General features: G+C 42.6%; 1 protein-coding gene and 1 pseudogene across 13 annotated transcripts in view; both read left to right on the top strand.

Annotated features, from left to right (window-relative positions):
- Nucleotides 1–896: 896 nt before the first annotated feature.
- Nucleotides 897–15,506, top strand: part of Asph (aspartate beta-hydroxylase) — a 210,658-nt gene continuing 196,048 nt past the window's right edge. For 3 of the 12 annotated variants that reach the window (XM_029533264.1, XM_029533267.1, XM_029533262.1), the window contains exon 1: nt 902–1,411. In XM_029533264.1, the coding sequence (XP_029389124.1) occupies nt 1,288–1,411 (124 nt within the window). In that variant the 5' untranslated portion in view covers nt 902–1,287. Of the gene's footprint in view, nt 1,412–15,506 lie in introns of all 12 variants that reach the window. The other 9 variants (XM_021221962.2, XM_029533271.1, XM_029533270.1 and 6 more) reach the window with 5 other exon arrangements.
- On the top strand, nt 10,172–11,206 carry LOC110338642 (annotated as a pseudogene). The gene has a single exon (XR_002381308.2). The product of XR_002381308.2 is annotated as a glyceraldehyde-3-phosphate dehydrogenase pseudogene (transcript).

Below are 15,506 nucleotides of genomic sequence, written 5' to 3'. Positions count from 1 at the left end.
TCTGTGGGCAAGAAGTTGCGCTCATGACAGAGGACTCCTGGATGCCGAGGAGGCTCAGAGATAAAGACATGCAGTAAAAATGGACGGCAGCGCCCACCTTCATAGCTGTGTGAAAAAAACCGAGGCCCTCTTTTTCCCTATTCTGCAAGGCCGCCCTCAATGGGTTCCACTCTTTCCCTGGGCGGTATTCAGCATTCGCCCCTGACAAGGCAGAGGCCAGTGGAAACTGCAGGCTCAGAAGGGGTCGTCCCACAGCAGAGGCTGACCCTGGGTCTTCTGCAAGGGGCTGCTTCCAAGGTGGTCCAGAACTGAAAGATCTCAACATTGACAGCAATGTTTTAAATCACCACGTAGTTCATGTTTTTTTGTTACCCATGTGGGCAATTGGTAACAAATGATGATGGTCACAGCTGGACCTTAACTGGTTCATCCAGCTGCTGCCATTTTTTATTTTGAACACTCAGTTCTCAATCCCGACGCAGTTCACTGCACACGCATAGGAGATCCATGGCTGGGGACATGAAGTAATTCTAGGTATTAGTGTGGTGAGTGTCGTGCATGGTTAAGAAAATAGAGCTTTTGAGTCATATTAACATTTTAATGTCTTAACTAAGGTTCTCCACAAATCCTGATGGCACAAATCCCAATTTTTGACACTGAAAGGATCAACAATCACAGTGTACTGGCGGAACTGTGACAAATCCTTTTCAAAGACAGGGCTTGCACCCTTGGTCGTACTTAGGCACCGGAACCAAATTCCCAAGAAGCCAAGAGGTAGTGCGCTGCTCTCGGGCACCGCCCTCATACCCGCCCCATCCCGCTGGAGCCAGAGCACCAACGCTCGCGAGAGCCCTGCCGGCTTCCACGTTTGCCACGTTCCAGAGGATCAAGGCGGACTAGAAAGCCACGAGCCGCTCGGGCTTTGCAAGCCACTGCGCAGCAAAAGACAAGCTTTGGCCTGCCGAGTGCAGGGGAGCGTAGCCTGCCCCGCCCCCTGCCAGCGGTCCTCGGGATTGGCTCGTGTTGGCGTCCTTCAGATCTGGTGGGTGGGCAGAGGCTGGCGTGGGCGGGGCCGAGGCCGGGGGTACTGAGCGCTCTTGGCAGCCGAAGGAGTCGCAGGCTGGGCGCACGCGAGGCTGACCGCGCGGCTGCACGCTTCGTGCAAGTCGTCGGAGGCGCGGCGAGCGCAGTGGACGCTAAGGCGCCGCTACAGGAGTCTCGGAACCCCGGTGTCCCTGGCGCACTCAGCAAGGCCCCGGTTCTCTGCAGTCCCCGGAGCAGCTCGCGATGGCCCCGCGCAAGAACGCCAAGGGCGGCGGCGGCAACAGCAGCAGCAGCGGCAGCGGCTCGGGCAGCGGGAGCCCGAGCACGGGTAGCAGCGGTAGCAGCAGTAGCCCCGGGGCTCGGAGAGGTCAGAGTCCCCGCAGGCCAGGCCCTGGCTGCGGGTGGGAGCCGGGTGGGCGCTGCAGGTCGGGTCTGGTCCTACGTCCGCCGCTCCTCTCCATCCTTAGCCAGGCTCTTGTGTGCGCGGGGCGAGGCCGCGCTCACCGGGCGGGGAGGCGGAGGAGCAGAATCGGCCCGAGGGGGACCCCTAGCACCGGCCTGCCTGAGCATTGCCCGGCTCTTTCTCGCCTTTCCTGATGGAAGCTGGGTGTAGAGGGCCCTTTATCTTCTCCTTGCAGATTTCGGGGCGCTTGACCCTGAGCCAAAGTCAGAGAAAGTAAGTTTCAGCCTGGCCAGCAGCGTTGAGGAGCCGCTTTGAGGAGTGTATTCAAGGGCCGGGATGAGACTGGATGCAGCATTCTTGCAAATTATTTTAAGGAGTTTTATTTAGTCTTCTTAATATGTATTGCATTTGCCTTTTAAAATACAAAGGGATATCATAAAGTACTATAGGAATTTTCTCTGTGCCTCCTTTTTCTTTCTTAAAAAAAAAAAAAAAATCAAAGACCAAAAAAACCAACCAAACAAAAAAACCCAAAGCCCCCAAACAAAAAACCCTACTGGTTATTCACCTTTCTTCTCCATGTGCTTAGCCAGCAGAGTGGAGAACAGATGTTTTAAATCTGTTTCGTGTCATATTTCACCAGTTCTCGGTTTCTTTTATATTTCCTTTGACTCATATTTAGAATATTGGAACTGGAACACACATGTGCATTGAATGTGAGCTCTCAGTATCATTGGAAATGATTTAGATTCTGTGCTGCGGTCTATGGGCAGTTCATTATTATATGTCACATATAGATTGGATGATTATGGTTTTATTAGTATATGTCAGGAAGATAGATGAGCCAACTATGGTTTTTCTTCATAGCACTCACTGTCTTCATGCATATTGTCTTTGTTTCACTCTCTTCTATTTATTCCCCTTTCTCAACTAGAATAGTTCTTTTCCTTAATAGGTGTGCAATAAATATTTGATTAGAAAGTGAACGAGTAAATGTAAATGGGGAAAGTTAGGCAGTTAAATCCATTGTACACATTAACATTCTGGGAGCTGTTTGTATTCTTAATGGAAAGAACTCTATGTACACAGTTTGAGGTCCAAGGCCACTGTAGTAATTCACCTCACTACCGGTAAATATGACATTCTGGCTCTCTGGCTCCTAAGTCAGCTAATCTGAGGTCCGCAGCACCATTGCTTTGTGGCTGGAACTACAGATTTGAAGTAAATGAATGAGAAGAGCCTACTGAATGTTGAGGTACCAAAGAGAAAGCTAAAGAGGAAGATTTTCATGTTTTCGGTAGCCATTGCCTAGTGAAATGTGTCTGCTGCTGTCCTGGGAGCTTCGTGTGTGCTGAGGAAGTGCTTTAGCCACTGAGCTACATCCTAGTCTTTCATCACTACCCTTTACACCCTCGAGTAGACAACTGATTGCGTCCAGGGAAGTCTCTTATGAGGCCTGTCAGTACAGAGAGTGTGCACCGATAATTGACTGAGTGTAACAGTCTGCTGATAGGGTTGGGAAACAAGATGTATAGTACCTTACTCTATTTTAGGATGTATATCGTACCTTATTCTATCATTAGGATGTATAGTACATTTGCCCACATTTTAGAGTGACATCACTATAATGAAGCACAGTTTCATTCTTAATGATTGAAACACCTGTGTTCTACCCCCCCCCCAAAAAAAAAAAACCTCAAGCCTAAATGACACAGAGTGCATGATTCTTCCTAGGCCATTGTTTTAAATAACTGTTTCAGTAAGTACTGAGTTCTGATTGGGTGAAAGAGAAGGCAGCCCAGGTGGAAACTAAAACTCTTTTTTCCTTTGGGCTAAACAGTTACATTATAATGGGAAAGCCTGGCTCTGTTTATCGCTTTCTTACAGCAGGGTACACCTGAAAGATAAACAGGGTCCTGAAAGCAAAGTTAACTTTATGTGGTCACTGAGGTAGGGACATGGACATGCAAACCAACTCTTAACTGCTGGGGAGTCCTTAGCTGCAGACAACATTGCTGTGGCATGTAGTGTCTTCTAGTTACATAAGGTGAGAACATTAATCCTTAAAGGTCTTGCTCAGCCTGTGGAAACGCAGGTAGGACAGAAGAGCACAAAAAGCCAGGTTGTCTGTTGCCCATCATTACACTGCACTGTTTGAATTGTGGGCTCTTAAATAGAATACGTCAGATCTCATAGGGGTGGGGAGTTAAAGTAGTTTATCAAGTTTTCTTCTGGCATGTCTCAGGTAGAGTTACAGTCATTGCAGAAATTTGTGCTTTTGTCTTTAACTAATCGGCCTTTGATTAAGATATGGTTGAAGTAGCACATTTAAAAATCATAGTTTGAAAAGCGTACACACTTAAGCTTTTTTACATTGAGAATCTGATGTCAGTGGTGACATTGGTCTCATGACTCATAAGTACTTAGGTTATTATATAAAAGTATTATGGGGGATGGGAGATATGATTTAGTCCTATAAAGCACACCTATAGAGAAAATATTTTAAAGCATGTTTCTGCTTTCCACTTTCTTCAGCCCAGTTGAGAAATGATAAAGGAGAATTTCATTTTACATTTTTCAGTTTTGCTCCTTAGGATACAGAAGAAAGGAGTTGGACATTTTACGTTGAACGTGCATATAAAATGTGATTTGCCTGGCCAGGGTTTAGAATACAGGTGTTTCATTCATAGAATGTGCTTCATTATTACGTGGCCAGTGGAAAGTCTTTCTCACATTTATTGATTGGGAAAGTGTTTGAGGAAGAGGGACATGGTTGTCTTTGGGTTTCTGATACGGCACAGAGGGGCCTGTGCAGTGTATCACCATTGTGGCTAGTGTCTTGACATTCCTACCACCCTCTGCCTTTTTTGACTTTGGCTTGTTTTTATTCTGCCACACACCAGTAGGTGTCGCTGTAGAACACGTTTCCCCTCCCAGTTCGAAGCTTCAAGTTATATAATGGCAATTAGATCTTAAAACTATTTTAATAAGTCTGTACCTACCCAGGAACTCTTATCTACTGGTGTTCAATTCTCTCAAGATATCTAATAGATCAAGAAATTTAATAATAAGCCTTTGTGTGGAATAATCTTAAGACTTATGGAGAATGAAACATGTCCGTATACATTTGATAATATAAATTCACACAATCATTTGATGCATTTTGGTCAATGGGAAACACACTTCCGAATTTATTCTTCCCAGCCTCCAAAAACTTTCTGTGTCGCTTAGGTTACTAATGTGTACAGTATGCTGCTGAATGTGTCCTGACTTTCTTGAAAGAAGGGGGCCCAGTCACAGTTTTTTTTCTACTTAACCAAGGGGATCAGTCAGGGCCAGTGGCTTAATATTCTACCAGCCAATTAAGGATGGAAAACTAGGAAGCCCATAATTTGCTCACTACAAGAATTGTATGTTTTTGTTGTGTTGGTAGCACTGTTTTTCTAGCTTGGCCAGATCATACGAAAACAATTTCTATAAAATACTCGGAGGGAATTCTTTTCAACCATACCATGGGCTCGGAACTACAGAGCCATATTGCAGCCTTGTACTAATATCATCTGTTTCATAGAGATTATTGGAAAATAATTAGATAAGATTTACATTTTCTGCTTGTTAATAGTCATACCATGGTTATGTGGGCTAACTTCTTTGTTTCTTGTTAGTATTAGATATTTTGTTCATGGGCACTGATCCCAAAAGAGAAAAACAAATACCGTTTTTCTCATGAAAGGCAGTGCAGTTTGGAACAAAGAATCTGATAGCCCAGGCCTCTATTTGTTTTAGAAACATGTGGCAAGTCTCTGACATCGCTAAGCTTAATCCATTTACTCTCTGTTTCGCTTCCTGGTTCTGATAGCCTAAGACAATTTGATATGCCTTGATGCATATCAAATATACACGTGTCCTAGCTGATGGGTGAGAGAGAAAAACCTGAGAGAATACAAAGTAACCATCTTGCTTGAAAGTCTGTACTACTGTTGTTCTGTAGCATGTTTGTTTCAGATATAGGATTCCTTTTGCTGTAGATTCTATTGTAACTTTCTGAAGCACTGGCTACATTTGTGTAAGTATTTCATTTGTACAGCCACCTTCCTGATGCTATTTGCCAGCTGATCTCTTAGAGTTTTGTAACATTCTGTATCTTAGTAGAGCTCAGATACAATTTGCTTTTTTGAAGCTCTTCCAGCTACTGATTTAATGTCATGAGAAGTACTTGGCCTGGATCTTCAATATGCTTCTTCTGTATCCCCAGGAAGTACAGAGCCCAAAAGACTGGTAGAGAAATCCCATTTAGTAAAAACTATATGCATAGCTAGGTAAGGTCAAGATATTCTGGTGTGATTTAGCATAATAGGATATCTAGAGTTGATAGTAATATATACTGCATTTCAAGATAAGATTATTTTCAAAAATTGTATTATAAAACTCAATATTTGAAGTTAGAATATTTTACCTAGTTTACATATGGTAAAACATTGTAAGTTACTCCATTAAAATATATAATCTTTCTCTGTCAGTTAAAAAATTACTTAAAGCCATTTATAATTTCCCAGGATAATTTGAGGAAAGCTTCAGTTGTCTGTCCCCAAACCTGTGGTGCCTGGCTGGCTCCATCTGCTGCCCCAGTGTCTAGCTGTTCAACACTGTACTCATGGGTAGATTTTTGCCATTCGGAGTGAACATATAAACTGTACCATCCTACAGAAGGCTAGAGATGAGATAGTCACTCCCTGTGTCCCACTGCAGCCGTGTATTCTGGAATCCAGTGCATGAGCTCTGCTGGTACTTCTGGGAGCCTGGGTGGTGGTTTATCAGACATTATAAGTAATTTTACCTTTATTTTCTGTTTCTCTGGTGTTAGGGTGTTGGAGCATGTGTGTGCAGTTGGCATTTGCATTTTAGGGATGTGATATGGTTCCTTTCCGCTGCTGTTCCTGTCTTTTCACAGAAAGCCATTGAATGGAACTAATTCTAATCAGATTCATGATGGCTGAAGACAAGCAAGTTAGAACTCATTTGACTGAGAGATTTTTTTTAAGCTCCCTGGCCTACGAGCTTTTAAAGTGAAGTGTTACAGGAAAGCTGCTGAAGGTTGCAGGGTGTCCTTTGGCCTTGAGATGCAGGGACACTTGGCTCATCTTACAAGTGCCACCACCTGCTGTAGGTAGTTTCTATGCTCCAAAGCAGAGATTAGTATGAAAGGGGAAGGGGCGTTGGGTGTTGACCACTTACAGAGGAGAACCTTAATAATAGACAGAGCTCTTGCTGAATTTGGAGAAATGTTGACTCTTTTCGTATGTGCATGGCCGCAGATCTAACCCAGTGACTCATTCATTATGGAAGGCAGCCAGAGTTGCCTTGTTTTTAAAGTGGAAGAATATTGTTTGATAAAATAATATTCTACAACCAGTATTGTTATCATTGCTTTTGCCCCTGTTTGCCGTAGGCTTGGCAGCTGTTGCTGCCCTGCCAGGCAGTCATTGTTAATATGTTACACCTATTATATCTCTCATGCCACCTATGCCCATATACAGTGTTAACTGCCAGTGTCTGTTTGAATTCTAGCTATTCTAAAATGGCATATTGCAAAGCCTCTTAAGCTTTAGGTTCACATGCAGATCTTATCTGGGAGTAGTTCCTTTCTTTTACGTGAACAAAAGTTAGTGTTGAAGTTTACCTTTCCAGTCTTTGAGTCAAGATGAATTTTAATAAGATATTTCTGGCTGAATTTTTAAAATTGTGTCAAGTACTTGTGTTTTTGAAACCACTACTTTTCATCTCATAAATAAAACACATCTGTACTTTTAGATCTGTATCTATTGAAATGTTATTTTAACAGTACCCACTATACATGTAGAGGAGTAAATCATTCCCACCATGTAGATTTCTTCTGTGGGATCACTTTGTAGCCATTCTTACACATTTTTGCTAATCAATCTCATAATGCTAATATAATGTATATATGCAACCTATAAAATGTTATGTTGCACAATACATGCTAAATACCCATGTACCATATTTATATATGTACATGTGATTAAAATGTATTTACTATTAAAGATATGTTTTTAGATTGATTTAAAATTTAAAAATATTTCATGTGTACGAGTGCTTGCTTGCATGTATGTGCACCATATTCATGCTTGGTGCCTGTGGAGGCCAGTAGAGGGCATCCAATCTCTTGAGACTAGGGTTACAAACAGTTGTGAGCCACCATGTGGATGCTGAGAATTGATCTTGGCTTTTAGAAGAGCAACCAGTACTCCTAACCACTGAGCCATCCATCTGTCTGCCCAGCCCAAGATTTATTTTCTCTTTAGTTATCTGTTTGTGTTGTGCGTGTGTGTATGCGCACATGAGTGCATGTGCCCTCAGAGGCCAGAAGAGGGCATCAGCTCCCTTGGAGCTGGACTTACAGGAGCTGATGAGCAGCGTGGCATTGGTGTTGGGAACCAAACTCAAGTCCTATGGAAGAGCGGGACGAGCTATCTCTCCAGCACCAAATGTGAAATGTTTTATTGCTAGCATTATGGATAAAGACTGCTTGAGAAGCCTGGCTTTTAGAGGCTTTGCATGTGCTTGTTTAACATCCACTACAAATGTTGGTAACTTAGTTCTTGTTTACTGTGCTCTTCATTTCCATGCCCTCAACTCCTCACTGTATCTCTCTCTCTCTCTCTCTCTCTCTCTCTCTCTCTCTCTCTCTCTCTCTCGCAGTCTGGCTGAGGTAGCTGTTCCTTTGCATTCTACCTTCCAATCCGAAACCTGTTTGCTGCTTTCTAGATGTGTCTGAATATTTTCCTGTGCTATGAAATTAGGTTGGAATTGTTTTGAGTCATAGCATGAATTAACCTTTTTTGGGTATTGGGTATTTTATTAAACCCAAAGTGGTCGTATGAATTAATATCCTACCTACAGTGAATTACAGTAGTTACCTTTCTAGTTGCCATTCGTGGTAAAGTGTGTTTGAATGTTTGTAAGCTTCGTGCCCTCTTACATGGCTAACATTTTCATTTTCCTGGGTACTAGTAAGATGAGATATTTTTGTTTCTTCTGTGACTTTCTTGTTCATACGTATCCCCTGGTGTTTTTAATTTGTGTGTGTGTGTGTGTGTGTGTGTGTGTGTGTGTGTATTGACCGTAGAGTGTGTTTCACAACCCAAGCCTTTCGTTTGCGTGAGTGGCAGGTCAAGGACTTCTCTATTTCATTGTTGGTTGTTTACACTTCCTTTTCCTGCTTGGGCCTTTGTGTTTTATGACATCGTTTGTGGCAGAGAGGGTAACATTCCTTTTAAATAAGATCATAAAATATCTGAAATTTTGTTCTTTTGTGTTTGGATCCCAAGAGCAGTAGGTTTTGACTTATTGTGTTTGTACTGTTCAAGTGTGTGTGTGGGAGATCTATTTTAAATATCTTTTTCACAAAGTAGATAAGGACGTATTCTGTAGTTAGTATTTATACAGACTTTGTAGAATCAGTCTTACCTTTTTCTAAGCCTGGAGCCATGTTCCAGGAGGGGAGGACCCATGTCACTGGGTACTGTCTAGCTTTGTAGGACGACTCCGTGTCTGAAAGGACAGGTCACTCTGCCTTTCACTACTGTTCTTACCATGTACCGCCTTTTTTCTACACCCTTCTCAAGGTTTTATAAATATTATTTTTTTTTTAGAATATTGGGTAGAATATATTGAATTTATAGAACAATTTGGGAAATGTGTGAAATGGCTTCTTCCACTTAGCGGGATATTTTTGGGATTCACCCGCATTATTGCACACAGCAAATACTACCTCACTGGAGCCCATTTTCTGCTAGTTTTTGTTGTCGACCTCTTTTCCTGATAGATGCCTGAGCAATTGCTAGTTGTGTAGATTGTTTTGAAGAACAATTTATAAATATATAAGATCTGTAAGAAGTATGTATGCTTTTGAGGAAAAATGAGAGGAGTTGCTGTGTTATAGGACTGATGTGGTTTTAATTTTTATTAAACACTGGTGAGTTCTTTAGTAGAGTGATTGTAAAGTGTATTCCCTTCCTATCACCACCAAGATGAGGGACTCTAATTGTGCTATTTACACGTTGTCTTAGTCAAGGTTCCTTTGTGGTGAGGACATACTTTGTCCACAGCAACTCTTATAATGGGAAGCATTTAATTGGGGCTGACTTAGAGTTTCAGAGGTTTAGTCTACAGTGATCATGGTGGGGGACATGATGGAATACAGGCAGACATAGTGCTGGAGAAGGAGCTGAGAGCTCTACATCTGCGTCCTCCAGCAGCAGGGAGAGAGCGAGAACGCGCTCACAGGGCCGTGATTGGCTTGGCTTGGGACTCTGAAGCTTCAAAGCCCCTCCCCCCATGACAGACTTCTTCCAACAAGCCACACTTCCCAGTCCTTTCCGTAGTGCCACTCTCTAATGACTACGCATCCAAATATATGAGCATATGGGGGTCATTCTTATTCAAACCCACACACATATGCACCAGCATCCTTTAAAATCTGGCTCTGAGGCGGCCTCTCTGGAGGTTTACCATTGCCTTTCTCTATTCACGGTGGGAGTTACACTTTCCTTGTGATTGTTGTCTGTACACATTCTTCTCTTGTCAGTTTTTCATGTAGCTTTCCCACCGTATTGCTTTTGTATTACTGAAATAGAATTTTGTATTCTAATAGAAGTTCTTTTCAGGCTCTCTGTCCTCCCTGTTCCAGAGACAGCCACATCTTCTTGTGCAGTGCCAGCCTTGTCCCGTAGACAAAATGGTGAAGGTCGGTGTGAACGGATTTGGCCATATTGGGCGCCTGGTCACCAGGGCTGCCGTCTGCTCTGGCAAAGTAGAGATTGTTGCCATCAATGACCCCTTCATTGACCTCAACTACATGGTCTACATGTTCCAGTATGACTCCACCCATGGCAAACTCAACGGCACAGTCAAGGCCGAGAATGAGAAATTTGTCATCAACGGGAAACCCATCACCATCTTCCAGGAGCGAGACCCCGCTAACATCAAATGGGGTGATGCCGATGCTGAGTATGTCGTGGAGTCTACTGGCGTCTTCACCACCATGGAGAAGGCCGGGGCCCACTTGAAGGGTGGAGCCAAAAGGGTCATCATCTCTGCCCCTTCTGCCGATACCCCCATGTTTGTGATGGGTGTGAACCACGAGAAATATGACAACTCACTCATGATTGTCAGCAATGCATCCTGCACCACCAACTGCTTAGTCCCGCTGGCCAAGGTTATCCATGACAACTTTGGCATTGTGGAAGGGCCCGTGACCACGGTTCATGCCATCACTGCCACTCAGAAGACTGTGGATGGCCCCTCTGGAAAGCTGTGGTGTGATGGCCGTGGGGCTGCCCAGAACATCATCCGTGCATCCACTGGTGCTGCCAAGGCTGTGGGCAAGGTCATCCCAGAGCTGAAGGGAAGCTCACTGGTATGGCCTTCCGTGTTCCTACCCCCATTGTGTCCGTTGTGGACCTGACGTGCCGCCTGGAAAAACCTGCCAAGTATGACGACATCAAGAAGGTGGTGAAGCAGGCATCTGAGGGCCCACTGAAGGGCATCCTGGGCTACACTGAGGACCAGGTTGTCTCCTGCGACTTCAACAGCAGCTCCCACTCTTCCACCTTCAATGCCGGGGCTGGCATTGCTCTCAATGACAACTTTGCCAAGCTCATTTCCTGGTATGACAATGAATATGGCTACAGCAACAGGGTGGTGGACCTCATGGCCTACATGGCCTCCAAGGAGTAAGAAGCCCTGGACCACCTACCCCAACAAGGACACTGAGAGCAAGAGAGAGGCCCTGAGTTGCTGACGAGTTCCTATCCCAACTTGGCCCCCAACACTGAGCATCTCCCTCACAATTTCCACCCCAGACCCCCATAATAACAGGAGGGGCCTAGGGAGCCCTCCCTACTCTTGAATACCAACAATAAAGTTCGCTGCACCCCCCCCCCAAAAAAAAAAAAAGTTCTTTTCAGCTATGTATATGAAGACAACTTGTCCTTATCAATAACTTCATTTTCTTTTCTTTCTTTTTTCCCTTTGTTTGCTATGGCGTCTTTCTTGAAGGCAGCATAAAGATAGATCCTATTTTCTAATCCAGTCTGCTAGTCTGTGTCTCTTCACTGGGGAATTGAGCCTGCTAAGGGCTAACAGTTGGTGAATACTATGTATGAACCTCTGCCATTGTGTTGTTTTGAGGTGTTGTCTTAGGGCTGTTTTCAGGAAGTGTCCAGGAATTTTTTTATTTATTCCCTGTGCCTTCTTGGGTGTGCTAACCCTTCTCTTCATAGCCAGGGCCTTCCCCTGTCCACTGTAGGTAGACCCGGCTTACTGCCCACGGATTCCTTTAGTCTGTTTTTATTATGGAAGGATTTGTCTCTTCTTTGACTGCAGTTGATATTTTTGGGGGGTAGACGAGCCTAGGCTGGCATCTTTGGTCTTTCATAATTTGTAGAACATAGCTCTAAGCCCTTCTTCCGGTCAAAGTCTCTACTGAAAATTAGTTGTCATTTTGATAGATCTGCCTTTATATGTTTCATGCCAGCCTTGCAGTTTTCAAAATGCGTTGTTGTTGTTGTTCTGTACAGTTAGTGTCTGATTTATTGTATGAAATAGGGATTTTCTTTTCTGATTTTTTTTTTTCTATTTAGTGTTCTTAAACCTCTTCAACCTTGATTTCTTTCCTTAAATCTGGTACATTTTCATTTATGATTTGGCTGAAAATATTTCCTGCACTTTTGGCCTAGATTTCTTCTCCTATACCTGTGATTTGTAGGTTTGGTCTTTCTACAGACTTCCAGGGTTTCTGCATTTTTTTCGAATTTTTAGCTGTGACATTTTCCTAAACCAAGGGACCTGATGCCTCTGCCTTATCTTCAGGACCTGACGGTCTCACTTCCACTTCATTTATTCTGTTGATGTTTTCCTCTGACTGTTTTATTTTAATTATTGAATTTTTTCCAATTTTATTTTAGTTTGACCTTTTGCAGAAGTTCTATCTTTATTAAATTTTAATAATCTTTAATTATTTGTTTTATTTCACTCAAACGTTGGTATTTTTGCAGTCTGCATTTTATCAATTATGTGTATCCTCTTCGAGTGGCTTGAACATGTTTATGTTTGCAGTTTGAAATCATTGCCTTGTAAGTCGTTTATGTTGCATTTCTCAGGGAACATTACCGTTGGAGGTTGCTAGGTTTTGGAGGAGATACCTGTCCGTTGTTTTGTTGTTGTTTGTTTTTTGCTTCGTTTGTTTGTTTGCTGTTTCCTGCAATGGGACCTAGGCATCTGGAATTAGTTTGTTGGTCGTGGAGTTGGTTCGGCCGTCTTGTCTGCTTTTGTCGCGTGGGCATTTGCATCTCTGTCTGCCGTTACCCTACCTTGTCAGGTTATGGAGCAGCTGAGCAGTGCTTGGGGTTGAATATTGGTGTAACACAGTGTTGAGGTGTGAGTTGGGTATCAGAAGTGGGGTGTCTCAACTCAACGAGCCCTAGTGCAGCTTCTGAGCACAGGAACAAACCTTTTGTGGAAAGAGAAAGTTCTTGATGAAGAGCCTCAGAAGTCTGGAAGGCTCATGGGATTTCCATGTAGGTTTTAGGTGGCATGGTGCTCAGGCGAGTGGGGAGGTTTCCTTACAGGGTTGAGGGTTCCTACCTGAGGTTGGCACAGGGTATGGGATTCTCAGGTAATGGGTATGTGTGTGTGTGTGTGTGTGTGTGTGTGTGTGTGTGTGTGTGGTGTGTGTGTGTAGGACAAATATTTTTTCATGTTAGTACTTATTTTATATTTCTGATTTTACTCTCTCTAGTCTAAGAAACTTTATATTCTTAAGTCAGAAAGCTAATTTCTGTTTTCTTTTAGTAACTTCAGAGTTTCAGATTTAATATTTTAAGTTTATAATCTTCCTCAAATTCGTTTAGAACAGCTCTACTTTGTTTCTTGTGCTATAATGGCACAATTTATTGAAAGCACTTTGCTTTTATCATTAGGTTGCTTTTGGTGCCTTTGTTAAAAAGTAAATGAGAGTATAAATATTAAGTGTTCCTTAAATAAATATAATCATTTCTGTGTTCCTTACTTTAAAAATCACCTATTTGTGCTTAAGTGTGTGCTACAGTCCTGATTACTCTAAGTTTGTAGTAACTAGTGGAAGTAGGTAGGAAATGTCCACATTTGTTACTCTTTTACACAGGGTTCTGCAAGGTCAGTTCTGTGTACCCATGTGTGCTTTTCAGTAAATGGCTGTTTTTGCAGAGAAGCATCCTGGGTCTATGCTGAGATTTGCATTGACTCTTTACAACAGTTTGTGAGAATCTGTGTCTCAGCAGTACCAAGTCTTCTACCCCACGACAGTGGCATATCTTTATCTGTCTAGGTTTTTAATTTCTTTCTGCCTTGGTCTGTAGTTTGGGGTGTGACCCTCATATGTATATATATTGTTGAATGTTTTCTGCATTTATGCATTTTGATACCTTTATGTTCATATTAAAAAATCAGATCCCAGTGCTGCAAGAGACCCCAGTGCTGCAAGAGACCCCAGTGCTGCAAGAGAAAGAAAAGATACCTCCTTCCATCACGTGCTTTTAGTGTATACACAGAATTGATACACATATCTTAGATCATATGACCTTGTTAAATTCGCTTTTCAGTTTCTAGTAGTATATGCACACATGTATATATACACGTATATATAGTCTCTGGGATTTTTCTATATACATTTCTCATTACTCATTAGTAGACAGGTTCTTTGTTCTTCTCAATCTTAGATGAGCCTTTGTCAAGTGATAAAGGCAGGCATTCCACCTTTGTTATGACAAGCCAAGGACTGACTTTAGGCGTTATGTAGATATCCACATTAGATTATGGGAATTTATATATTTCTAGCTTAAGAGTTTTGGCAAGTCCCCTCTCTTCAAGTCCTGTTTGACCATGTTGAGGTACCCTTTCCACATGGCTTTATTGCTAATGCTATACACATGACTTTAATTACTAGGCTTCTACACATGATTTTTTTTTTTTTTTTTTTTTTGCTGATATTGCCCGTGTGTCTTTATTTGCCACTCTGCACACAGCTTTATTTGCTATATTTTGTTGTTGCTCTTGAATTTGCTCATGAGGAATACAGGTCTATAATGCCCTTTCAGGCTGACATCCCTCCTCATGCCTTCTCCTGGTTTCTTTGCCATATTAATAATTATGAGTCGTATTTATTTTCTCTGAATTTACTGAGATTATATGTATTTTTAAGTCTGTATTTTAGATGATAAATTATAATAACTATGTTCTAATTTAAACTATCCTCTCCCTTGTCCCTCCCCGCCTTATCCTGCCTTACTCTATCCCTATCCTTACGTTTCTAGGAATATTCCAACCTAGTAATTTTGTTATGTTCTTCAATGTTACTTGGAAGTTATTTTAAACTAACCTAGCTATTGAATATCCCATAGTGCTCTTTTCTGGGTTTTGTCATCTGGGCTGTTTTGGCTTGAATAAATTAGAGAGTGCTCTGCTTATTTCCAATCTCTATAGTAGCTTTCCTGGGGTATAGCTCATCTGAACCTCCTCTGCAGGGTTAAGGTGGGGCAGACTCAAGGGGAAAGGGCTTTGTTTTCTGAATAGCATCATTGAACATTTGTTTTGTTTTGTTTTGTTTTGATTGAAATTGGCTAATGTGCATTTTCTGTCTCCTTGTGGGCATATTTTGAGTTAAAATCCTTTCTAGCTTTAAACAGTTTTGGAAAACACTTCATGTGTGGTTGCTTTAGTTAGTGTTCTGTTGCTGTGATAATACATCCTGAGCAGAGGCAGGTTAGGGAGGGAAGGATTTATTCAGATTACTGCAGGTGACGGTCCATCACCGAAGGACGTCAGGGCAGGAACTCAAGCAGGACAGGGACCTGGAGGCAGGAGCTTGGAGGAATGCCGCAGCTTACTGTCTTGCCTCTAATGCCTAGCTCAGCCTGCTTTCTCCTAGAACCCAGGGCTGGCCACTTGTGCATGACCCACAGTAAACTGGGTCCTTCCACATCAATCATCACTCAAGAAA

The sequence above is a fragment of the Mus pahari genome, chromosome 22 (genome assembly GCF_900095145.1).
Source record: "Mus pahari chromosome 22, PAHARI_EIJ_v1.1, whole genome shotgun sequence".
Classification (NCBI taxonomy): domain Eukaryota; kingdom Metazoa; phylum Chordata; class Mammalia; order Rodentia; family Muridae; genus Mus; species Mus pahari.
The sequence above is the reverse complement of the archived record's forward strand: the minus strand, read 5'-3'. Positions and strand labels throughout refer to the sequence as shown.